The following is a 25,923-nucleotide window of genomic DNA, read 5'->3' on the forward strand; positions in this document are numbered from 1 at the left end:
GGGGTCATTAAATTTATTTCATCAAGGCAAGCATTATTTGACATTACATAATCTTTTAGCATTATGAATTTGTTGAGAAATGATTATAGTCACCATCATCTCAACAGACAGATCATGCCCACAACATTCAGCATTCATTTATGTTTAAATCACAGGCTTAAAAGATTGTTCCACAATAGCATCCAGAGTATGTGTGTCAAAGGTACAATTAGCATGTTGGGCAAGGGATCCCCACTGGAAGCTTTCCTTTGGGAAGCAGCATGGATGTCCTTTGTCTCAATTCTAATTTTCTTCCTGCTAGTTATAGCAATGAGAGTAAAAGCAGATCACTTGTTGATCATATTTGGGTGAATCAGAGACGACCAGATGATCTCCATCTCAGCATTGATCCCATGGGAAGAGATCTTGGTCCATCCCCTTCATCTTCTCTTGGTACAGCTTGTTGAATGTTTCCATTTGAGTCACTGTGAAGTGGTTCTTCCAGTCTCCACAGATTCCTATCACATATGGAATAAGGGCAACAGGTGCTGGAGTCATGTCCTTAGTGATCATTTTTTCCCATCCCCTTTTCCCCTTCATTCTTGGCTCAGGAAGGAGACATGAGTAGACTACAGTGACTGATATTGATGGGACATCACCCTCCCCTGCAACCAGTGAGTTCTCTAACCCTAAACTCCCGCCATCCAACTGGCAAGGAGGCTTTCCTCTTCCTCTTACTGCTCCTCTGCTTGGTTTTCCTCAGATGAAGGAAAACCTGGGAGAGATTTTCTTGGAAACTCATGCATTGTAGCGAGCTGTTGTCTCTAGAAGCTGCTGGATCGCTCTCTGGGAAGAGATCTGCTGTGTCTTCTACTCAAATCTCTCCGACAGATTCTTCTTCCTGTAATGAACCGTTGTCTCCAGGCAGTTGCTGTTAACTCTTGTCCTTAGAAGTGACTTCCCTTCCTGCAGAGAGCCCCGTCAGGCCTGATGTAATGCAGAGAGTCTTTCTTCTTGAATCCTGGCTCTGAATCTCCTCCAGCTCTTATCCTTCTCCAGGCCGATCTGCTCTCTGCGCCCAGTGCTGTCTCTTTTTATCCTCCCAGAGAATGGGCGTGGGATAATGCAAGGGCTTCTGGGAAGAACCACCCCAGCCAATGAGCTTGCCCCCTCTATCAAGTCAACCTGAGTTCTCACCTTGTAATTGTCCAGAAAACCTGAATTCTCACCTTGTCACCATCCAGACAACTCCAGTCCTCACCCAGCAATCCCAACATCTCCCCCTTTCTTTTGATTTAGAACATAGGACAGTCATGACCTTGAAACATAAATCCATCAATATGGGAAGTATTACAGATAATTACATAAATTACATAAGCACATAGTAACATAGTAACATAACACATGCTAGAAGTATATAACATAATCATAATCATAAATTGAAAATTTATAAATGTCCATAAGTCCATTGTCCATTAGTCTCATCTTGTGTGAGAAAGTCCAATGATTCCTGCTGGTTTTTAAAGTTCTTTAACAGTCTTCTTATTATCCATGCTCTTTCAGTGTCAGATGTTTCTTAGATCTTCTCCTTTATTTTGAGGTCTTTCTCTTTTTCTGTCTCTCTCTGATGGATAAGGCGAATATGACTCGTTGGCACCCATCTGATTCCTTCTCCTGCTGAAGAAATACAAGCAAACCCTCTCCCCCAGGCAGTTAACCTATCTAATTTCCTTCTATTTACCACTTTCTAAATCTCTTCTCATCATCTGACAATTACCTTGGAGTTGTTTGCACTGGACACAGCCCTGTTGGTTTAAAAGGCCTGTATTCTCCACAAGTGTGATCCATTTTTGCAATCTGATTGCCTTTTGACTCACTGATTGGGTAATCCCTTTCTGCCATGTGATTGCTTTTCTGCTGGTTGATCAAATCAGAGTCCTGACCTTCTAAAGGCTCTTTAGGTGTAACATCAGCTGCCATCATGCCCCAAGCCTTTTTTGCCTGGGGCCCTGGATCTGGGCCCCTCATCCTATTTCCCTGAATTAGTTTACACTCTGATGCCCAATGGAGTCCTCTGTTGCATTTTGGACATGGGGTTTTAGGTCTTCTCTCACCCTGTCTTCTCACTGTATCTCCATACCTACACTGAGCTCTTAGATGTCCAATTTTTCCACATTGAAAACATCGCCGAGTTTCTCTAGAAGTCCCTTGCCAGGAGGGACCCTGTCTTTCCACATTCATCATTGTCCGGGTGTAAAAAGCATTTGTTCCCACTGTAGCACAACGTCTTATGATCTCCTCTAAAGGAGCATCTTTGTCTAATCCCCATATAATTCTTTTGCAAATCTCATTGGCATTTTCCTTAGCCAGATGTCTGGTCATTATTTCTGTAGCTGAATTTTCTCCAATAGTTCTTTTGACAGCAGTTTGCAAACGTCCCACAAAATCTGCAAAAGGTTCATTGGGACCTTGCTGTATTTTAGTGAAAGCCTCTCCATGATCTTTCTGTCCAGGAAGGACACCCCAAGCTTTTATTGCAGCCTTAGCAATTTGTTCATATATTGTCATGGTATAATTAATCTGTTCCGAATTCTCTCCATACCGACCTTCACCAGCCAAGTGCTCAAAAGTGAATTGTGTGTTAACTCCTATTTCCAAATTGCATCTGACTTGAATTTTACATAATTCATGAAATTCCGAAAGCCATAATAAATTTTCTCCAGGTTCCAGGCATATCCTTGCTATGGATTTCCAATCATTCGGGGTTAGGACTTCATAAGACAAACCATCTAGTAACATTTTGACATAAGCTGATGTAGTCCCATAAAGGGTACAACCTTTTTTCAAATCCTTAATTTTATTCAAATCTAAAGGTGCATATCTTCTCATTTTATGACCTACAGAATCAATATTTTCAATCACAGGATATGCATGTATAAAATCACTTATATCCTGTCCTTCTCTCTTAGCTTTAACCAATGCTTTTTCTAATCTTGTCATAGGCTTAGGCTGCTTCACAGGCAATTCTGTTTGTGTTTCTGCCTCTTCCTCTCCTTCTTCTTGCTCCACCCATGAAGGGTTAATTGAGGGAGGATATGGGAGGTGCTCCTGTTGCTGTTGCTCAGAATTGTACTTAACTTCATTGTTATCTGATTCATCCTTTTCACCTAGTTTAGTTGACACCTCCCCATTTTGCTCCTTCATCTCTTCCTTTAGAATAACATTGTTTAAAGCCATTTGGATTACATTGTATATATGAATTGTATCTTTGGAAATTGAGTTTGGCCTGGAATTGTAGTGTTCACCTAATTGCTTTCCTACTAATTCCCATTCATCTGGATCCAATTCTTCTTCCAGAGAAAAAGAAGGACATATAACCTTCACAGTTCTTAAAAGTTCAGTAATCTCCTCTAAAATTATAATCAATCCTTGGCTTTTCATAACCTTGATGATGCTCTCTAAACATTTTCCTTGAACAGAAGGTGTTTGCCCCATTTCACTATAAGAGATTCCTGGTTTAGCCCTTAACAAGTTAAGTTCCTTATTTATCTATTAGCACGCTCACTTAATCTTTAACAAAGTTTCCTTGTTACTCACGGTTCTGGGTCAGAGAGACTGAGATCTAGATCAGAAGCTTTTCCACTGGAATCAGGACTGTGTCTGTCCCTGTTCGGGCGCCAAATTGCGAAGGTCTGGTCTAGCTCCTCTTGTCAGGATAAGCAAAAGTCCTTGCCCCACGTTGGGCGCCAATTGTACCGAGCTGTTGTCTCTAGAAGCTGCTGGATCGCTCTCTGGGAAGAGATCTGCTGTGTCTTCTACTCAAATCTCTCCGACAGATTCTTCTTCCTGTAATGAACCGTTGTCTCCAGGCAGTTGCTGTTAACTCTTGTCCTTAGAAGTGACTTCCCTTCCTGCAGAGAGCCCCGTCAGGCCTGATGTAATGCAGAGAGTCTTTCTTCTTGAATCCTGGCTCTGAATCTCCTCCAGCTCTTATCCTTCTCCAGGCCGATCTGCTCTCTGCGCCCAGTGCTGTCTCTTTTTATCCTCCCAGAGAATGGGCGTGGGATAATGCAAGGGCTTCTGGGAAGAACCACCCCAGCCAATGAGCTTGCCCCCTCTATCAAGTCAACCTGAGTTCTCACCTTGTAATTGTCCAGAAAACCTGAATTCTCACCTTGTCACCATCCAGATAACTCCAGTCCTCACCCAGCAATCCCAACAATGCATTCTATCTCTGAGTGTGTCACTGCATAAAAATATATTACAGTTTATTATATTAATGAGACAAATTCTTTGACTGCCTCTTTTCTGTCCTACTGTTTTGTGATTCACACCTTCTCTGATTCTGTTTCTGAGTGCCTAGATGTCAGCTGGGATAGGGGGAGGAGGTGAACCACCTACTTAACTCTCTTGTGGTCCTACAACATTGCTTCTCACCTTTTCTCATCAACATAATTCTGCAAGTTTCCATATTTTCTACTGGCATAGGTTCTTTGGTTTCCAGAATGTGGTTTTTCATAACTGGGAAGGAAGAATTCTCCACGACTGAATTGATTTTTTCCTTATTCAGCTCCTTGCCCAAGAATTGGCAAATTTTTTCCACACTGACCTTAGGATTCTAGGAAAAAATACAACCTATAATGGTGGGATGAAAGTCTTAGAGAAAGAAAAGGAGGGAAAGGGAAAGGCCAAAAGTGTAAAAGAAGCAGAAACAGGGATTTTAGATAGAGAGAGAAAGAAAAATCTGAAGGGAAAGTTCACATTATTTATTTAATAATTATAACATTTTTTTTTGACAGTATATATGCATAGGTAATTTTTTTAAGCAACATTATCCCTTGTAATCCTTTCTGTTCTGAGTTTTTCCCCTCCTTCCCTCCATCCCCTCCCCTAGATGGCAGGCATTCCCATATATATTAAATATCTTATAGTATATCCTAGGTATATTATATATGTGCAGAACCGAATTTTGTTGTTGTTGTTGTTGTTTCAAAGGAAGAATTGTATTCAGAAGGTAAAAATAATCTGCGATGAAAAAACAAAAAAAATGCTCACAGTTTATACTCATTTCCCAGTGTTCTTTTCTGGGTGTAGCTGATTCTGTCCATCACTGATCAATTGGAATTGGATTAGCTCTTCTCTATGTTGAAGATATCCACTTCCATCAGAATACATCCTCATACTGTATCATTGTGGAAATGTATAATGATCTGCTCATTTCACTCAGCATCAGTTGATGTAAGTCTCTCCAAGCCTCTCTGTATTCCTCCTATTGGTCATTTCTTACAGAGCAATAATATTCCATAACATTCATATACCATAATTTATCCAACCATTCTCCAATTGATGGACATCCATTCATTTTCCAGTTTCTACCCACTACAAAAAGGGCTGGCACAAACATTTTGGCACATACAGGTCCCTTTCCCTTCTTTAGTATTTCCTTGGGATATAAGCCCAGTAGTAGTATGGCTGGGTCAAAGGGTATGCACATTTTGATAACTTTTTGGGCATAATTTCAGATTGCTCTCCACAATGGTTGGATTCTTTCACAACTCCACCAACAATGCATCAGTGTCCCAGTTTTCCCACAGCCCCTCCAACATACATCATTATTTGTTCCTGTCATCTTAGCCAATCTGACAGGTGTGTAATGATATGTCAGAGTTGTCTTAATTTGCATTTCTCTGATCAATAGTGATTTGGAACACTCTTTCATATGAGCGGAAATAGTTTTAATTTCATCATCTGAAAATTGTCTATTCATATCCTTTGACCATTTATCAATTGGAGAATGGCTTGATTTCTTATAAATTAAAGTCAATTCTCTGTATATTTTGGAGACGAGGCCTTTATCAGAACCTTTAACTGTAAAAATGTTTTCCCAATTTGTTACTTCCCTTCTGATCTTGTTTGCATTAGTTTTGTTTGTGCAGAAACTTTTTAATTTGATGTAATCAAAATTTTCTATTTTGTGATCAATAAAGATCTCTAGTTCTCCTTTGGACACAAATTCCTTCCTCCTCCACAAGTCTGAGAGGTAAACTATCCTCTGTTCCTCTAATTTATTTATGATCTCATTCTTTATGCCTAAATCTTGGACCCATTTTGATCTTATGTTAGTATGTGGTGTTAAATGTGGGTCCATGCCTAGTTTCTGCCATACTAATTTCCAGTTTTCCCAGCAGTTTTTGTCAATTAATGAATTCTTATCCCAAAAGTTGGGATCTTTGGGTTTGTCAAACACTAGATTGCTATTTTTATTCACTATCTTGCCAAGGGAAAGTTTTGAGGGAAAAAGAGAAAACACTAAGGACAGGGAAAAAAGACATTAGAGTGGGTCCTAAGGAGTAGTGGGAATGGGAAGGAGGACGAAAAGGAAATCAGGTAGGGAAGGAGAGAAGGTAGACAATTTGAAGGTAGAATAGGAAACAGGAACAGGAGGTAAAATAAGAAATTATGGTGAGTGGATGAAGAGCTGGTATGGGAGGTGGAGATAAAGGAACAGAAGAACAGAGAACAATTGAAGCTAATAAAAGAAAGAAGAAACCTGTAGGAAAAAATGAGAAAAGAGAAAAAAACAGAGGAGCTGGGGTAAAATAGAAGAAGAAATAGAGGCAAAGACCAAGGAAGAAACAACAAATATGAGAAATTGAGAGAAAGAAAGAAATTAAATGAAAATAGAAAGAAGAGTTGAGGAAAAAGAAATAAAGAAAGAGAACAGAAGGAAGAGATGGAGGGAAAGAAAAAGGAAAAGGAAATAGGAACAATAACTGTAGGTAAAGAAAGAAAGAAAAAAATTGGAAGAGATGGAGGGAAAGAAAATGGAGTAAATGGAGTAAAAAAAACAGAAAGAGAAATGAAAAGAAATGACAAAGGGAGAGAAGTAGGTGGAAGAAAAGACAGAAAGGAAGAGAGAACAGGAAAAAGACATAAAGAGAAAGAAAGAAAACAGGAAGGCGATATAAAGGAAAAGAGGAAGAAAGAGGAAGCTGGAAGACGTATTTGAAGGGGAAGTTAAGAGACACTGAGTAGATGGGGAAAAACAAAATATATGCTATTAGGAGATGGAGTGGTTGAGAAGAGGAAGAAGAGAGGGAAAAGGGATTAGAGAAAACAGGGAAAAGAAAACCAGCAGGGTAGGGTCATAGGGAAGAATGCAAGAGATCTCTGAGGAAATTTTTTAAAGGCTAGGAAATGAAGAGGAGAAGGAAGATAGAAGAAAGAGATAAGGGATGAACAAAACCATAATGAAATGAAAGGAAGGACATTAGGCAGGAAGGAAAGTAGACATGGTTGGTGGGTAAGGGAAAAACTCAAGAGATTCCTGAGGAGGAGAAAAGAGGTCCTTCTTACTCAAGATTGTGGAGCTCCTCCCACCAAGTTCTCAAACCCCACAGAGAAAATCAGCCTCCAATGGCTGTCACAGGAACAAGCTTCTGACAGATGTGGAGATATCCTGCAAAGAGCTCTTAACAAATGCCAGGATCTCCATGGAAGAGATTCAGAGTGAGGAGCCATGACTGGACCAGAGGATGGACCCAGGATCAGAACTGGCAGCTACTGTAAAGAAGACTTAATGGTTTGTTTGTTTGTTTTTTGATAAATAAGTTACTGCACCATATGTTGGTACCTTCAGAACCAGACACTGGCATATGGAGTCCGGCCTCTTTGAACTGGGACTCAATCTTCCTTTCTCTTTCTCAGCTGCTCTGTTAATGCAGTTTCTGACATGCTGGGTTGATACTTCAGCTTTCTCCTTAGGTTTGTGTGATCTGTCCCGTTCCTAGATATTTGTGGCTGCTTTCCCCTCCTTCTTGACCCAATGTCAGTCACTGATGAAGAAGAGCCTCCATTTCTTGGTTTGGGGCATTTGTTCTGACTTTCCCCAATGCTTGTAAAATTCGTCACTGTCCATTCTGTCTGACTTCCCTGGCTTTAAAAAATCCTAATGGAAATCCTACCTTCTACAGGAAGCCTTTCCCAAGCCCTCCTCATCCTAGCCTGCCCTTCTCCTGAATGTGTCCAATTTATTACAGTACTGTTCTTATTCATACAATGTTGTTTGCACATTCTCCCCAATTAGATTTTATGGTGGCTGAGGGCAGGAGCTATCTTTTGCCTTTCTTTGTATTCCTAGCACTTAGCAAAATGCCTGGCACATAATCCTTAGAAAATATTGTTCCTTTTCTGAGTGAAACAATATGCAACCTGTCATGCAGAACTAAGATATATGCAAGATTAGTTGGAAAGAATTGAAAAAAGGGAAGGCAGTAACATTAATGGGGACCCCTGGAAAGATGAAAAGGGAAAAGGACAAAGACCTTACTTGATGAAGTTCCTCATAAGTTAGGAACAAAAACTTCTCTGAATTTCTCATGGGTAGCCATCCTTTGATGTGGTCAAACCAGGACCCATATAGAACTGGAAATGAATAGAAAAAGAGAGATGGGAGCCCAGGTTATTTCTTTTTTTTTTCTTTTTTTTTTTTTTTTTTACATTGTTCTCATAATCTTTTTTTTTTAAATTTTATATATATATATATATATATATATATATATATATATTTTATAATATTATCCCTTGTATTCATTTTTCCAAATTACCCCCCCTCCCTCTATTCCCTCCCCCCGACGACAGGCAATACCATACATTTTACATGTGTTATAATATAGTCTAGGTACAATACATGTGTGCGAATATCATTTTCTTGTTGCACAATAAACATTAGAATCCGAAGGTATATGCAACCTGGGCAGACAGATATTAGTGCTAACAATTTTCATTCCCCTCCCAGTGTTTCTTCTCTGGGTGTAGCTACCTCTGTCCATCATTGATCAACTGGAAGTGAGTTGGATCTTCTTTATGTTGAAGATTTCCACTTCCATCAGAATACATCCTCATACAGTATTGTTGTTGAAGTGTACAGTGATCTTCTGGTTCTGCTCATTTCACTCAGCATCAGTTGATTTAAGTCTCTCCAGGCCTCTCTATATTCCTCCTGCTGGTCATTTCTTACCGAGCAATAATATTCCATAACCTTCATATACCACAATTTACCCAACCATTCTCCAACTGATGGACATCCATTCATCTTCCAGTTTCTAGCTACAACAAAAAGAGCTGCCACAAACATTTTGGCACATATATGTCTCTTTCCGCTCTTTAGTATTTCTTTGGGATATAAGCCCAGTAGTAGTGCTGCTGGGTCAAAGGGTATGCACAGTTTGATAACTTTTTGGGCATAATTCCAGATTGCTCTCCAGAATGGCTGGATTCTTTCACAACTCCACCAGCAATGTATTAGTGTCCCAATTTCCCCACATCCCCTCCAACATTTGTCATTATTTGTTCCTGTCATCTTAGCCAATCTGACAGGTGTATAGTGGTATCTCAGAGTGGTCTTAATTTGCATTTCTCTGATCAGTAGTGATTTGGAACACTCTTTCATGTGAGTGGATATAGTTTCAATTTCTTCCTCTGAGAATTGTCTGTTCATATCCTTTGACCATTTATCAATTGGAGAATGGTTCGGTTTCTTATAAATTATGGTCAGTTCTCTATATATTTTGGAAATGAGACCTTTGTCAGAACCTTTGTTTCTAAAAATATTTTCCCAATTTGTTACTTCCCTTCTAATCTTGTTTGCATTAGTATTATTTGTACAGAAACTTTTTAGTTTGATGTAATCAAAATCTTCTATTTTGTGATCAATAATGATCTCTAGTTCTCCTCTGGTCATAAATTCCTTCCTCCTCCACAAGTCTGAGAGGTAGATTATCCTCTGTTCCTCTAATCTATTTATTATCTCCCTCTTTATGCCTAAATCACGGACCCATTTTGATCTTATCTTGGTATATGGTGTTAAGTGTGGATCCATATCTAATTTCTGCCATACTAATTTCCAGTTTTCCCAACAGTTTTTTCCGAATAATGAATTTTTATCCCTAATGTTGGAATCTTTGGGTTTGTCAAAGATTAGATTGCTATAGATGTACCCTTTTTTGTCCTTTGTATCTAATCTGTTCCACTGATCTACCGGTCTATTTTGTAGCCAATACCAAATGGTTTTGGTGACTGCTGCTATATAATATAGCTTTAGATCAGGTACACTTAGACCACCTTCCTCTGAGTTTTTTTTCATTAGTTCCCTTGCAATTCTTGACCTTTTATTCTTCCATATGAATTTTGTTGTTATTTTTTCTAGGTCATTAAAATAGTTTCTTGGGAGTCTGATTGGTATAGCACTAAATAAATAGATTAGTTTGGGGAGTATTGTCATCTTTATTATATTCGCTCGGCCTATCCAAGAGCACTGAATGTCTTTCTAATTATTTAAATCTGATTTTATTTTTGTGGCAAGTGTTTTGTAATTTTTCTCATATAATTCCTGACTTTTCTTTGGTAGATGGATTCCCAAATATTTTATACTCTCAACATTTGTTTGGAATGGAATTTCTCTTTGTATCTCTTGCTGTTGCATTTTGTTAGTGATATATAAAAATGCCGAGGATTTATGTGGATTTATTTTGTATCCTGCCACTTTGCTGAAATTTTGAATTATTTCTAGTAGCTTTTTAGCAGAGTCTTTGGGATTCTCTAAGTATACCATCATGTCATCTGCAAAAAGTGATAGTTTAATTTCCTCATTTCCTACTCTAATTCCTTGAATCTCTTTCTCGGCTCTTATTGCCGAGGGTAGCATTTCTAGTACTATATTGAATAGTAATGGTGATAGTGGGCAACCTTGTTTCACTCCTGATCTTACTGGGAAAGGTTGCAGTTTATTTCTATTGCATATTATGCTTACTGACGGTCTTAAATATATACTCCTGATTATTCTAAGGAATAATCCATTTATTCCTATACTCTCAAGAGTTTTTAGTAGGAATGGATGTTGGATTTTGTCAAATGCTTTTTCTGCATCTATTGAGATGATCATATGGTTCTTATTAATTTGATTATTAATATGGTCAATTATATTAATAGTTTTCCTAATATTAAACCAGCCCTGCATTCCTGGAATAAATCCTACTTGATCATAGTGTATTATCTTGGAGATGATTTTCTGAAGTCTTTTTGCTAATATCTTATTTAAGATTTTAGCATCAATATTCATTAAGGAGATTGGTCTATAATTTTCTTTCTCAGTTTTCGATCTACCAGGTTTAGGTATCAGTACCATGTCTGTGTCATAAAAGGAGTTTGGTAGGACTCCTTCATCCCCTATTTTTTCAAATAATTTATATAACATTGGGGCTAATTGTTCTTTAAATGTTTGGTAGAATTCACATGTGAATCCATCTGGCCCTGGGGATTTTTTCCTGGGGAGTTGATTAATAGCTTGTTCTATTTCTTTTTCTGAAATGGGACTATTTAAGCAATTTATCTCCTCCTCTGTTAATCTAGGGAGCCTATATTTTTGGAGAAAGTCATCCATTTCACTTAAGTTATCAAATTTATTGGCATAAAGTTGGGCGAAGTAACTCCTTATTATTTCTCTAATTTCCTCTTCATTGGTGGAAAGATCCCCCTTTTCATTTGTAAGACTATCAATTTGATTTTCCTCTTTCTTTTTTTTGATCAAATTTACTAAAGGTTTATCTATTTTATTGGCTTTTTCATAAAACCAACTCTTGGTTTTATTTATTAATTCAATAGTTTTTTTACTTTCAATTTTATTGATTTCTCCTTTTAATTTTTGTATTTCGAGTTTAATTTTTGGTTGGGGGTTTATAATTTGGTCTTTTTCTAGCCTTTTAAGTTGTAAGCCCAATTCGTTAATCTTCTCTTTCTCAATTTTCTTCAAATAAGCCTCTAAAGATATAAAATTTCCCCTTATTACTGCTTTAGCTGCATCCCAAAGATTTTGATATGATGTCTCATCATTATCATTATCTTGGGTGAAATTGTTAATTGTTTCTATAATTTGCTCTTTCACCCAGTCATTCTTTAAGATGAGATTATTCAGTTTCCAATTACTTTTTGGTCTATTTACCCCTAACTTTTTACTGAATGTAGCTTTTATTGCATTGTGATCTGAGAAGAAGGCATTTATTATTTCTGCCTTCCTACATTTAATTTTGAGATCTTTATGTCCTAATATATGGTCAATTTTTGTATAGGATCCATGAACTGCTGAGAAGAAAGTATATTCCTTCCTATTGCCATTCAGTTTTCTCCAAAGGTCTATCATACCTAGTTTTTCTAATGTTCTATTTACTTTTTTAATTTCTTTCTTGTTTGTTTTGTGGTTTGATTTGTCTAAATCTGAGAGTGCAAGGTTGAGATCTCCCACTATTATAGTTTTACTATCTATTTCTTCTTGCAGTTCTCTTAACTTTTCCTTTAGAAAGTTAGATGCTATACCACTTGGTGCATATATGTTTAGTATTGATATGGCTTCATTATTTATGCTACCTTTCAGCAGGATATAGTTTCCTTCCTTATCTTTTTTAACGAGATCTACTTCTGCTTTTGCTTGATCTGAGATAAGGATAGCTACCCCTGCTTTTTTGGCTTTACCTGAAGCGTAATAGGCTCTGTTCCAACCTTTTACCTTTACTCTGTATGTATCTCCCTGCTTTAAGTGTGTTTCCTGTAGGCAACATATTGTAGGGTTCTGCTTTTTGATCCAATCTGCTATCCGTCTCCGTTTGATGGGATCGTTCATCCCATTTACATTTACAGTTAAAATTTCTAATTCTGTATTTCCTGCCATCGTATTATCCCTATTTCTGATCAGACTGATAAGGTGCTTACTCTGCCCTAAATGCTTGTCACAATGAGAGTCTTGGACAAAGAACTAAGTTCTACTCTTACCTTACAGTGTGTGTCTAGGAGAGAGGGTAAGGGGAATAGTGGGTTTGGGAGTGGAGAGGGAGCTTGATTCCTAATCACAGCAAAATGTCATCCAAGAGCAGTCTAGCTAGGAGGAGAGCCCCATGGAAGTCACAAGTACAACCAAGAACATGGTTCAGGTGCTGGCCTTAGCCTGAGAGGTCTCAGCAAGACAAAAGGCTACATTGGACCCAGAAGTAAATGACATCAAAACTTCTCTATGGAGGAAGTAGGGGAATTTGAATGGTTTACATTTCAATCCAGGCCCTGAGCTGGTTGGTGTCTTGAGACTCTGCCTTTCCTAAAGAACACTTGACTTGGACTCAAAAGGCCTGGGCTCCAATGAGTGTCAGCTCTGTAAATTTCTTGGTCATATAGTCTTGAAAAAAATCCCTTTTGCAGTCTTCACTTCTAACAAACACTCTTCTCTAAGATGGGGGAGGAAGTCTTTGCTCTGTCTATATTGCTGAGCTGTTGGAAGGCATGTGCCTCCCAGGAAATGAAAGGATGTCAATAAAATAGGGATTTTCATTATGATGCCATAAGGGTGTGGAATAAATATAGGGAAAAGTGATAAGGATGGGAAGTAGGATGCAGTTGCATCATTCCTTCTTCACTCACCTTTTCCCTGCAGGAACTCTTCAAAGAAATGCTCAAAAGTTGACCATAATGGGTAACATGGGATATAATTTCTAAAATGGAATAAAGATACAAGTATGTCCCTTGGATTCCTGGCAACATAAAGGATCTGAAAGAGAAATTGGAAGATTGCATGGTTAGCACATCCATTTTCCTTCCTCATGAAGCATCTGTAGCAGGGAGAACATTTGACCCAATTTTTGGAGCTGCCTTCTCCATCCATTTCTTATATCCCTGGTCTTTACTACTGTGCTGGCAGATATCAGGTGCATAATAAATCCTTTTTGGCTGGCTGACTTAATTATCTTTAACCATTGGTGCTACTGGTAAACTGTTTCTATTGTATATAATTACTCATAGATGGATCACTCATGTTGGTAACTACATATTTCTGGTCATGGCAGCACCTACTCACCCCATGGGCTAAATTGCTTTTCCCTAAATACTCCCATAATATCAGATCCTGGTTCTCATAGAAAAACCACCTCAGAATTGGAGTTACACTTAGATTTTGTCAAAATTCTACACATGATTCTTTTGTGAGGAATACAATTTCTTCATTTATGACTTTAGTTTTTTAGTTCTTGCCAATGTCTTTCTATTAATGCAAAGCAGCTATTCACAATAATGTGAATATTAGATATAAAATATAGTCATTTACTTAGCAATAAGGAAAAATAAGGAAAGAAAGGGAATAAACATGTATTAGATAGTGACTTAGAATAAAGGCATGACAATATCCTGGCTGAGGATGGCATTCAAATAAAGGACAGATAATAATGTGTATGGCAGCAGTTTATAACTCAAATTAAACTAGTTTTCAACTGAAAAGTATGGAAAAGGGAATAGAAAGGATGTCTATTCTGGAGGGAGTGGAAATTCTGTTTAAAGAAAGGACACAGAAGAAAGCAATTCTAGGAGCACACTGAGTGCTTACAGAGAATTTACCCAAAAGTCAAAATGGGCCCAGATAATATAGGGAAAATAGAGGGTAAAGACAAGTGAAGGAGGGAATCATGGCATTCTAATATCTTCAATATGACTGAACAACTTGTTCAGACATCTTCCAATGAATGTGGTGTTCCACACAGTAGTAATGTGAGCATCTCCTCAGATATCTCAGACATTCAGGGTTCTCTGGAAAGAGTGGTTGGACACAATATGTGACAGCCTTGATGTACTTCTCTTTCCAGCTTCAGCTTGAAAATCTCTATTCTTCCCTTTATATTCATCACCTATTCCTCTTCAGACTTTTCCCCTGATTCCTCCGTCTTTTCTTCCTTTCACTCAAGTTGTTCTTCTGAGAACTCTAACATTGCAGAATAAGAGAGGCAGAAGGGAAGAGAAGTAGCCATCCAGTTAAACCCCTACCTTATTGAAATATTTATTCTTTTAGTGCCATCTGCTCTGAGTGCAGCCTCCTTTTCTTCCTTTTGCACCTTCTCTTCCCTCTTCCTCTACTGCTTCTAGTTCTTTGATTCACAGCCTGTACACAAATATGGTTCAAGTACATGATAAACCTATCTGCTTGAAAGGTAATAAATAGTGAAGTTCTTAAATGCTTCCCCAGAGAAATTGGGACACTGATACATTGCTGGTGGAGTTGTGAAAGAATCCAGCCATTCTGGAGAGCAATCTGGAATTATGCCCAAAAAGTTATCAAACTGTGCATACCCTTTGACCCAGCAGCGCTACTACTGGGATTATATCCCAAAGAAATACTAAAGAGCGGAAAGAAACATATATGTGCCAAAATGTATGTGGCAGGTCTTTTTGTTGTAGCTAGAAACTGGAAGATGAATGGATGTCCATCAGTTGGAGAATGGTTGGGTAAATTGTGGTATATGAAGGTTATGGAATATTATTGCTCTGTAAGAAATGACCAGCAGGACGAATACAGAGAGGGTTGGAGAGACTTAAATCAACTGATGCTGAGTGAAATGAGCAGAACCAGAAGATCACTGTATACTTCAACAACAATACTGTATGAGGATGTATTCTGATGGAAGTGGAAATCTTCAACATAAAGAAGATCCAACTCACTTCCAGTTGATCAATGATGGACAGAAATAACTATACCCAGAGAAGGAACACTGGGAAGCGAATGTAAATTGTTAGCACTAATATCTGTCTGCCCAGGTTGCATGTACCTTCGGATTCTAATGTTTATTGTGCAACAAGAAAATGATATTCACACACATGTATTGTACTTAGACTATATTGTAACACATGTAAAATGTATGGTATTGCCTGTCGTCGGGGGGAGGGAATAGAGGGAGGGGGGGTAATTTGGAAAAATGAATACAAGGGATAATATTATAAAATATATATATAATAAAAAAATGCTTCCCCAGATACATCTAATGTTCCAATTTTACTTTGACCCATGGAATCCCAAAGGAATTGTTGATGAATAAAATCTTAGTGGCCAGAGCCAGATCTTTCAGATATTTTTTGTCCGATAAACCAGAAATTAGGGGTTGCCCAGAGTGCTGAATAGCCTGGGAAACAAAGATTACTTTAATGACTGAGCCAATACAACAAAACTGGTAGTTCTAACTAAATTAATTTACTTATTGCCATACCAACAATTATTTCATAGGGCTGGAAATTAAATTTGAAGAATGAAAGGACAAGAATATCCAGGGAATCAAAGAAAAAAATGTGAAGGCAGATGATCTAGTCATACCTGATCTCCAATTTCATTATGAAATGGTAATTATCAAAACACTTTGTCCCTAACTAAGAAATAAACTGATGGATCAGTAGAATAGATTAGGTATACAAGGCATTGTAGTAAATTCCAATAGTAATCGAATGTTTAACAAACCCAATGACTTAAGCTTTTTGGACATAAATTCATTCTTTGATTAAAAACTCCTGGGAAGACTGGAAAATAATACGACAGGAACTAGTTACAGACATACATTTTACACTGTATACCATATGAAGGTCAAAATGTATACATGATTTATTCAAAGATGGTGATAATAGTAACATTAGAAGAGCATGGAATAATTTAACTGTCAAATCTATGGAGAATGGAAGAATTTAACATGAAACAAGATATAGAGAGCATTACAAAATGAAAAATGCATAATTTTGACTCTACAAAAATGAAAAGGTTTTGCACAAACAAAACCAATGCAACCAAAATTAGAAGTAAAACACAAAACTAGGATAAAAATTTATGAGTATCTATGAAAAAGACCTCATTTGTCAAGTATGTAGATAACAAATTTATAAGAATACTAGTAATTCCTCAGTTGATAAATGGTTAAAGGATATGAACTGGCAACTTTCAGAGAAACAAATCAAAATATCTGTACTCATATAACTTTTAAATCAATACTTATTAGATAAATGCAAATTAAAACATCTCTGAGGTACCACCTGACATCGATCAGATTGTCTAATGTGAATAAAAGGAAAATAATAAATGTAGGAGGGGATGTGGGAAAACTAGGACAGTAATACACTACTGGTAGAGTTGTGAATTCATCCAACTATTCTGGAGAGCAATTTGGAATTATTCTCAATAGAATATAAAACTTTGCACCCTTTGATATGACAGTAACATTATTTAGCCTGTATCCAACAGAGGTAAAAAAAAAGGGGAAATAATGTATTTGTACAAAATTATTTATAACTGTTCTTTTGGTGGCTAAGAATTGGCAAAGGTATGCCTATGAAATGGGGAATGGTTGAACCAGATATTACATCTAATCATAATGGCATATTTTGTAATGGCATATTTAGAAAACCAGGATTTACATGAACCAATAGAAATTGAAGTGAGTAGAACCAAGAGAATGTTGTATATAGTCACAACAATATAGTATGATGAACTGAGATTGCTTCTCAGCAATATAAAGATCCAGGATAATTATGAAGAACTCATGATAAAAATACTATCCATTGCTAGAGAAAGTAATGATGGTATATTTTTGTTGAGGCAATTGGGGTTAAGTGGCTTGCCCAGGGTCACACAGCTAAGAAGACTAGGTTTGAACTCAGGTCTTCCTACTTGAAGGCTGTGGTTCTACCCACTGTGCCACCTAGCTGTCCCAGTGATTTTTTCAAACCAGATTAAAACATGCTATTCTTCCCTTCCTTCATTTCTTTTTTTTTTTCATTCATTTCATCTTTTTTCCCCTTTTTTCCTTCCTTCCTTCCCTCCCTGTTTCCATCCTTTTTTATTCTTGCTTCTTTTTGTTTCTTTGTTTTTTCCTTCTTTCTTTCATTTGTTTTATTGCAATAAATAAATAACAAGGAAATATTTTTTATGATTGTACACATGATTTATATGAGATTGCTTTCTTCCTCAAGGAGGAGTAAGAAGGAGAGGAGAGATAAAGTTTGGATGTCAAATTTGAATAAAAATCAATGAATGTCTAAAAATTATTGTTACAAGTAGTATACTCATAGTTGGGGGATACTAAAATGTTGTTTTACAAATTTGAAACAGATATCAGTTTGAACTGGGAAAAAATATTTCCCAAGTTTTTTCTCCATTTTTTCCCTCATAAACTTACTCAGAATAAAATGATCAGTTTAAATGAGTCAATTTGAAATCTCTTTTATGAAACTGTTGGGAAAACTGGAAATTAGTATGGCAGAAATTAGATATGGACCCACACTTAACACTATATACCAAGATAAGATCAAGATGGGTCCATGATTTAGGCATAAAGAATGAGATCATAAATAGATTAGGGGAACAGAGGATAGTTTACCTCTCAGACTTGTGAAGGAGGAAGGAATTTATGACCAAAAGAGAACTAGAGATCATTATTGATCACAAAATAGAGGATTTTGATTACATCAAATTAAAAAGCTTTTGTACAAATAAAACTAATGCAAACAAGATTAGAAGGGAAGCAACAAATTGGGAAAATATTTTTACAGTTAAAAGTTCTGATAAAGGCCTCATTTTCAAAATATAAAGAGAACTGACTCTAATTTATAAGAAATCAAACCATTCTCCAATTGATAAATGGTCAAAGGATACGAACAGACAATTTTCAGGTGATGAAATTGAAACTATTTCCACTCATATGAAAGAGTATTCCCATCACTATCGATCAGAGAAATGCAAATTAAGACAGCTCAGAGCTACCACTACACACCTGTCAGATTGGCTAAAATGACAGGAAAAAAAAATAATAATGAACATTGGAGAGTATGTAGGAAAACTGGGACACTGATGCATTGTTGGTGGAGTTGTGAAAGAATCCAGCCATTCTGGAGAGCAATCTGGAATTATGTCCAAAAAGTTATCAAAATGTGCATACTCTTTGATCCAGCAGTGCTACTACTGGACTTATATCCAAAAAAAATACTACAGAAGGGAAAGGGGCCTGTATGTGCCAAAATGTTTGTGGCAGCCCTTTTTGTAGTGGCAAAAAACTGGAAAATGAATGGATGTCCATCAATTGGAGAATGGTTGGATAAATTATGGTACGTGAATGTTATGGAATATTATTGTTCTGTAAGAAATGACCAGCAGGATGAATACAGAGAGGGTTGATGAGACTTAAATGATCTGATGCTGAGTGAAATGAGCAGAACCAGAAGATCACTATATACTTCAACAATGATATTGTATGAGGATGTATTCTGATTGAAGTGGATATCTTCAACATCTAATCTAATTCAGAAGAAGATCTAATTCAGTTCCTGTTGATCAATGATGGACAGAAACAGCTACACCCAGTGAAGGAACACTGGGAGTTGAATGTAAAATGTTTGCACTATTGTCTTTCTACCAAGGTTACTTCTACCTTTAGAATCCAATTCTTACCGTGCAACAAGAAATTTGGTTTTACACACATATATTGTATCTAGGTTATACTGTAACACATTTAATATGTATGGGATTACCTGTCATCTTGGGGAAGGAGTAAAGGGAGGGAGGGGGAAATTTGGAAAAATGAATACAAGGGATAATGTTGTAAAAGAAATTACCCATGCACATGTACTGTCAAAATTTATTATTATAAAATTAATTTTAAAAATCTCTTTTATGGTATTAGTACTGTCCATGATGTTTTCTTAGCAGAGATACTGAAGTGGTTTGCCTTTCTTTCTCCAGGGGATCACCTTTTGTCAGAACTCTCCCCTGTGAACTGTTCATTTTGAGTAATTCTTCAAAACAAAGATCATAATTTCATTAAGTTACAGAATCCCTTCCTTCTACAGCAATGTAGTGATAAAAGAGATGACACTGCAAAATGAGCCCTTGTTTCAGGTGTCCAACATGCTCCTGGGGAAGAATCGAGGACAGCTACAAGAATCTCTAGTACTAATGGAATGCTTGGGCCAAACTTGAAGGGAAGCCAAGCTGTGAGTACATCTAGTGACAAAAAAGGGCTGATATTATAAAGATAAATATTGCTCAAGAATCCAGAATGTAAGAGCCATGAACCAAAAATCGGATATGGTCAAAAAGGAGACAGAATGATTAAACATCCACATCTTAGGTGTCAGTGAACTTAAATGGAAGGGAATGGCTGAATTTGATTCACATGATCACTACATATGCTACTGTGGATATCAAGTGATATTTGTTCAAATCTAAGACAAGCTCTTCAAGGTCACAGAAACACAAGCAAGTTCTCTAACCACTGATGCTAAAGAGACCAAAGTGAATCAGTTCTATGAAGATCTTCAACATCTCCTAGAAATAATACAAAAAACCCACTCATCAATGGACAGTAATGTTAAAATAGGAAACTTAAAAATAATTGGAATAACAGGCAAGGTTGGTTTGGGTACAGAAAATAAATCAGGGCAGAGACTAATAAGAGATTTGTCAAAATAACTTATTGGTCACAGCAAACACTTCTTTTCAACAACCTTAAAAAACCCTCTACACATGAATATCACCTGATGGTCAATATAGAAATCTCATTGTTTATATATTGTGCATTCAAATGTGGAGAAATGCTATGTAGTCAGTTAAAATAAAACCTAATGCTGACTATGACTCAGATCCTGAACTTCTTGTAGCACAATTCAGATTTCAATGGAAGAGAGAGGGGGAAACTATCTGACCCTATAGGTATGAACTAATTTGTATCATTCATGAATATGAAATGAAGGTTAATTGATAGATTAAAAGGATACGAACTGGTATATAGAGTGCCTAAATATCTCTGGACAAAAGTTTGAAATATTGTCTGGGAGGCAGCCACAAAGAAAAAGCATTCCAGATAAAAAGAAGTGTGAAAAAGCTAAATGGTTGTCTGCTGAAGTTTTACAAACAGCTGAGGGAAGAAGGAAAATGGAAGGGAAAGAGGTAGATTAAATATATGCCCAAATGAATGCAAAATTTGAGAGAATAGCAAGGACACACAAGAAGGTTTTCTTAAGTGAGCAATGGAAAGATTTAGAAGAAAACAATAGAGTAGGATAGACAAGAGATCTCTTCAAGAAAATTACAGATTTCAAGGGCAAGTTGGATGCAAAAATGGACAAGATAGAAGATAAAAATGGTAGGGGGTTAGCAGAAGAGATTAAGAAAAGATGGTGAAAATACACAAAAAAAGCAGACAAGCCATCTCTTACCATCACTAATAACCAGGATGGTGTGGCTACTGATCTAGAGCTAGACATTCTGGAGGAGGAAGTCAAGTGGTTTTAGGAAGCCTTACTAAAAATAAGGCTAGTAGAAGGACTCTAGGAAAATGAGTCAGAACATTTCAAGCTCTCCAGTTTTTCCCCACAAACAGAACAAATTTGTGTCTCAGAGTGAACATAGACTTCAGAGAAACAAAGACTTGTAGAACAGTGTTCCTCCTGAGAACAGAAGATGAGAAGAAAGTCCCCAGGATGAGGTTTCCTTGGGTGAAGTGCAAACAGCTCCAGGCCAGCTCCACAGAAATAGCAAATGAAGAACCCTGGGGCTAGTTAAATTTGATTGGAGACTCAGTCAGAATCACAGATAGTGTGAGAAATCAGGAGTCTGAATACAAGAAGACTGGGGGAACTTCTGCTGATTAGGAATACCTGGCCCAGCTGTACTGCTGAGACATGGCTCTGCAAAAGAAGGAACCAGCATATCCAGTGAGTAGTATAATTCTTTGAAATTTTTCCCTGCCCAGAGAGAATTAAAGAACTGAAAAAAAATTTTAAAATTAAAAAATGAGACATCGAGAAAAAAAATCCAAGAAAAAACAAGAAGATTGTGGGGAAAAGTTAACCATACAGAGTCTCACAGATGAAAATAGCTCTTTGAAAATTAAAATTGGACAAAGGTAAGCCAGTGAAGCGATTAAGAGACCAGGAAATAACAAAATAAGATAGAAAAGGATGAAAAAAAAAAATAGAACAGAATATAAAACATTAGAGAAACAGATCTAGAGAACAGATTAGGAAGAGAAAATATAAGAATCATTAGGCTACTTGAAAGCTGTGACCAAAAAAGTAACCTTGACAATATTACAAGAAATAATCAAATTATCCTTGAGTACAGAACATGAGGAGAAAGTAGAAATGGGGAAAATCCACTTACCATCTCAAAGGGATCCTTTTAGCCTCAATTAGCTCTATTTGTCACTTTTACTCTTTGCTCCTGGCTTTCTTCCTTGGAGCAAGGCATAAAACAAACAAACAAAACCTAACCTTGTATATATATTGGCCCATTAGATACTGGAAGAAGAGCTCTTCTGTCTCTCCTGAATCCCATCCTACTACTACATCTCCAGGAAACCTTTCAATTCCTTTCAAATTTTATCATCTCACTGTTAAGTGTCTGAGGCCAAATACAGTTTTCAGCATTTCTTCAAACTTATCCAAATTCTCTTCATGCTTTCATTTTCTCTCCTTTCCCTTCCTTATCTCTTGCTCTTGTCCTGAATGTTCTCTGTAAAGTCCTGTCATCTCTCAATTATAATCCTTCTCTGGGAGGAGGTTTCTTTTCTGTAAATCCTTTTCTCTGGGAGCAGGTTTCTTGGGAGGCTTCAGGAGCCTCCAGCCAGAGTAAAAGTAGACATGAGAATGAAATCTTGACTCAGAATCTCCTAGAGTATGGGAGTCAGACTCTGCCTCCAAGAGTGTGGGAAGTCTTCTCCTTGACCTTCACCAGAATGACTCTTCCAGACTCTAACTTCTCCTTTTATCCTCCCAGAGAATGGGCTTGTGGGTACTCCCAGGGGCTTGTGGGAACTCCTATAGCCAATTGTACTAGCTCTTTTTAAAGGTGTGTAAACTCCTTTTCAGAACTCTTTTAAAGGTGTGAACTAAAGGTGTGAACCCTGAGATGGAGAATTGTTAAGTACCAACTTAGCCCTAGTAAGAACCTAACATTTCTCCACATAACCTTTGTTCTTCCTCACCAGAGGTAAAAGTGGCCAGTGACATAGTCAGAAGGAACAAGCAGGAGAATTATGTAAAGCATGGAAAGCAGAGAGAAACCTCCATCTGCCTCCTTCCATTCCTGAATTCCTATGAAATGTGCACCAAAAATGTTGCTCCAAACTCTCTCTGTCCCATCATCCTTCCACCTCCTAGATACCTGTTTCTTTCTCTTTTAACTGGGGCCTGCATGTGCTCACCTTGGCCTTGCTGGTGAAATAGGCCTTAGGGAAGAGATGGACTGGGAGATGGGAAGTGAAGAGACGGCAGTCTGTCCTGTTATTGGCCATTTGTTTTTCTCCCTCTATCCAGGGACAACGTTTCCAATAAGGGACAGATTTAACCCAAGTGGGGTCCCCTTTTGAGTAGATCAGGCTGAGGATGTGTATCATCCAGTGGGTTCCTGCATAGAATAAAAACAAAGATAGGTTAGGGTCTCATGATTATTTTATTCACAGAATCATAGGTAGGAGAGGCAGGAGAGACTTCACAGATTTCAGTCTTGCCCACATTTGAACAATCTAGTGGAAAACTTCCACAGGAGGAGGGGGAAGGACTCCCCAGCTCTACCTGAGAGAGTGCTACTTACTAAGTTGAGATGAAATTCAAATGTGCCTGGGGAGGTGGATGGCTACACCAAAGAGCCTATGGCGATTCCACCAGCATCTTTGGAGCACTTATGGGGTGCCAGACACTGTGCTGAATGCTGGGGACCAGAGGGAAGGAAAAACTCAGTCTCTTACCACAAGGGGCTCATAATCTAAGGTAAGAGGAGAAATGTGAATAACTGAGTTCATATCAGTGACATAGAGAATGGATGCAGGGGGATCTCAGAGAGGAGAGAGCAGGGAGTTGGGAGTTTCATGGAAAGCTTCCAGTAGAAGGTGATAATTGAGCTCAGTCCTGCAGGAAGCCAGGGAAGGTATGAGACCAAGATGAGGAAGGGGAACCTTCCAGGCATGGGGGAGCCGGCCAGCACAAAGTCTAGGCTCAGTGTACAGTGTGTCAGTGTATTGTGATCAGAGTTGGGAGACTTAAGCATGTGGTCCCAGAATTCAGATTGTTCACTATAGTGGCGTGAGATGGACCAGACAGTGCAACTCTGTGAAACATCCCACTAGCTAGTCCTGCCTGGAAGTTTGCATGAGAGATGGAAGAGAGAACCAGCTGTCATGGGAAGATCTATCCCTGATGGGACTAGGAAGTTAAGAGAGAGATTTCTGGGTTATAAATGAGGGATAAGACTTTACCAGAGAGTTTGGTTTCATTTGTTCATTTGTATATTTGGCATTTTTGCTGAGGCAACTGGGATTGAGTGACTTGCCTAAGGAAGTGTTAAGTGTCCGAGGCCAAATTTGCACTCAATTTCTTCTGACTTCAGAGCTGCTGATCCATCCATTGCACCACCTAGCTGTCCCTGACTTTACCAGAGAAATGGGTATGGGAAGTGCATTCTGTCTTTTGAGGTCTGCATAAGAGGAGGTTAGCAGGCAGTGTTTCTAGGGGTGGGTCAGCAGCATATATACAAGTGCCCCTTTGTCCTTTTGGTCTGAGGACTTGACTTGAGTTCTAATCCTGGTTGTACCATTTCCATGCAAGCTAGGGGTCCTTCCAGAGACCTTGGAGGTAATGAAGCATTAGATGTAGAGTCAGGAACCCCTGGGTTGGAATGTTGCTTCTCCCAAAGTCTTCTGCTGAAACGTCAAATGCTGTCTGAGTTTTAAGTCTCTCTGGAGCATAATCCCTTTCCAGTCTTCCTACCAGTGACTCTTTCCCTGACTACCAGTGACACTGAGCTCTGGGAACAGGAGCATGAATCTGGCCTGGCCCTCCTGGGGTGTCTCAAACACTTCTTCCTTTAAAGAGGATCAGGACACATTCCTGAGGGACAAACACAAGCAAAGGGGGACCATGCTGTCAGGATTATGGGTCTTCTCTGTCTCTCTTTTGGTGGCCTTATGGCTCCTGGCCAGCTTCTTTTCTTCTCAGACCCTGGTGTTGGTGTTCAGATTTGAAGTCTTAGCTTACACTTCCTGACACTATTTGGGGTTTTCTTGGCAAATATAGTGGAGTGGTTTGCTATCCATTCTCCAACTTATTTTATAGGTGAGGAAACTGAGGCAAAGAAGACTAAATGATTTGTCCAGGAAAACAGAGCTAGGAAGTATCTGAGTCTATATTTGAACTCACAAAGATAAATCATACTCACTCTACTGTACTTGTCCCAAGACACTCTGTTTATATTTTAGGTTCTTAAGCTGAGGTCCATGAATGTCCAGAGTTATCCACAGAAGATTTCAGAGGATCCATGAAATTGAAGGGGACAACTTTGTTTGTAACAATCTCTTAATAAAGTTTAAAACTTAGTTTAATTATTTCAATTTTTTATTCTGAAAAGGGGTATATGAGCTTCACCAAACTCCCTGCCAGAGAGACCAGGGTGCACCAAAGTTTAGGAATCTCTGGTCACCAATGAGAAGGCTGGGCTCCCTACAGTCTAAAGTCTCTTTGTTCTCTGAGGTCTGAGCCTGGAATGTGGAGGAATAGAAGAAAGCTCATCTCTTGTAGCCTCCTTCCCCAGGTCCTGTTTCCTTTCTCTGCTCCTTACCTGATTTAGGGTAGGTCACTATTATTACATCTTCATCCTGAAGTTTAAACTCATCCCGCAGCCGTTGAATATATTCCATATCATAATATGTGTGAAGGAAAGGGATTCCTTTGAAAAAAAAGAATTTTGTGGGATTCTCCATGTAGGCTGTTGGCTTCTGGTTAGGTGATAGGTTTTTCCTGGATCTTTGTCCCTGCTGCTTCTGTTCCTGCTTCTGTTTTCTTGACTCTGCCTCTCCAGTCAACTACCCTCCATTAATTAACCAAAGGGAAGGTGGGAGGATTAAGAAGCTTTGGATTTCACTTTTCTGATATAAGAATGATCAAAGCCAAGTAATATAAATCCCCTCAGTCTTCCTGCAAAAAGATACAGCTGTCACTGTATTTCTTAGTACAGGTTCCTTGGTCACATGGGCTCAGAACAACAAATATTAGCTAAACAAGACCTTATCCTAAATCAGTTTCTATGGCACATATGTCTTTAAACTTCTGAAGAGGTGT

The 25,923-nt window shown here is 38.1% G+C and overlaps 1 protein-coding gene across 1 annotated transcript; it reads right to left on the reverse strand.

The window, feature by feature from the left end:
- LOC141564539 (sulfotransferase 2A1-like) lies at positions 1–25,647 on the reverse strand. Its single transcript, XM_074307114.1, has 6 exons — positions 25,424–25,647; positions 23,016–23,218; positions 13,441–13,567; positions 8,309–8,403; positions 4,417–4,597; positions 1–497 (listed from the first exon to the last, which is right to left on the reverse strand). The coding sequence occupies exons 1-6, from the start codon at positions 25,563–25,565 to the stop codon at positions 379–381; spliced, it is 867 nt and encodes a 288-aa protein (XP_074163215.1). The 5' UTR covers positions 25,566–25,647; the 3' UTR covers positions 1–378.
- Positions 25,648–25,923: the final 276 nt, after the last annotated feature.

This window comes from Sminthopsis crassicaudata, chromosome 3 (genome assembly GCF_048593235.1).
Source record: "Sminthopsis crassicaudata isolate SCR6 chromosome 3, ASM4859323v1, whole genome shotgun sequence".
Lineage (NCBI taxonomy): Eukaryota > Metazoa > Chordata > Mammalia > Dasyuromorphia > Dasyuridae > Sminthopsis > Sminthopsis crassicaudata.

What these genes read in the sequence shown, in the direction of transcription:
- LOC141564539 (XM_074307114.1), bottom strand. Translation starts at nt 25,565, where the DNA reads ATGGAGAATCCCACAAAATTCTTTTTTTTCAAAGGAATCCCTTTCCTT. An exon ending in ATTTCACCAGCAAGGCCAAG is followed by an intron (nt 13,568 to 23,015) that starts GTGAGCACATGC and finishes TTTCTCTTTCAG; the next exon opens with ATCCTTTATGTTGCCAGGAA. An exon ending in AGAGTTCCTGCAGGGAAAAG is followed by an intron (nt 8,404 to 13,440) that starts GTGAGTGAAGAA and finishes ATTCATTTCCAG; the next exon opens with TTCTATATGGGTCCTGGTTT.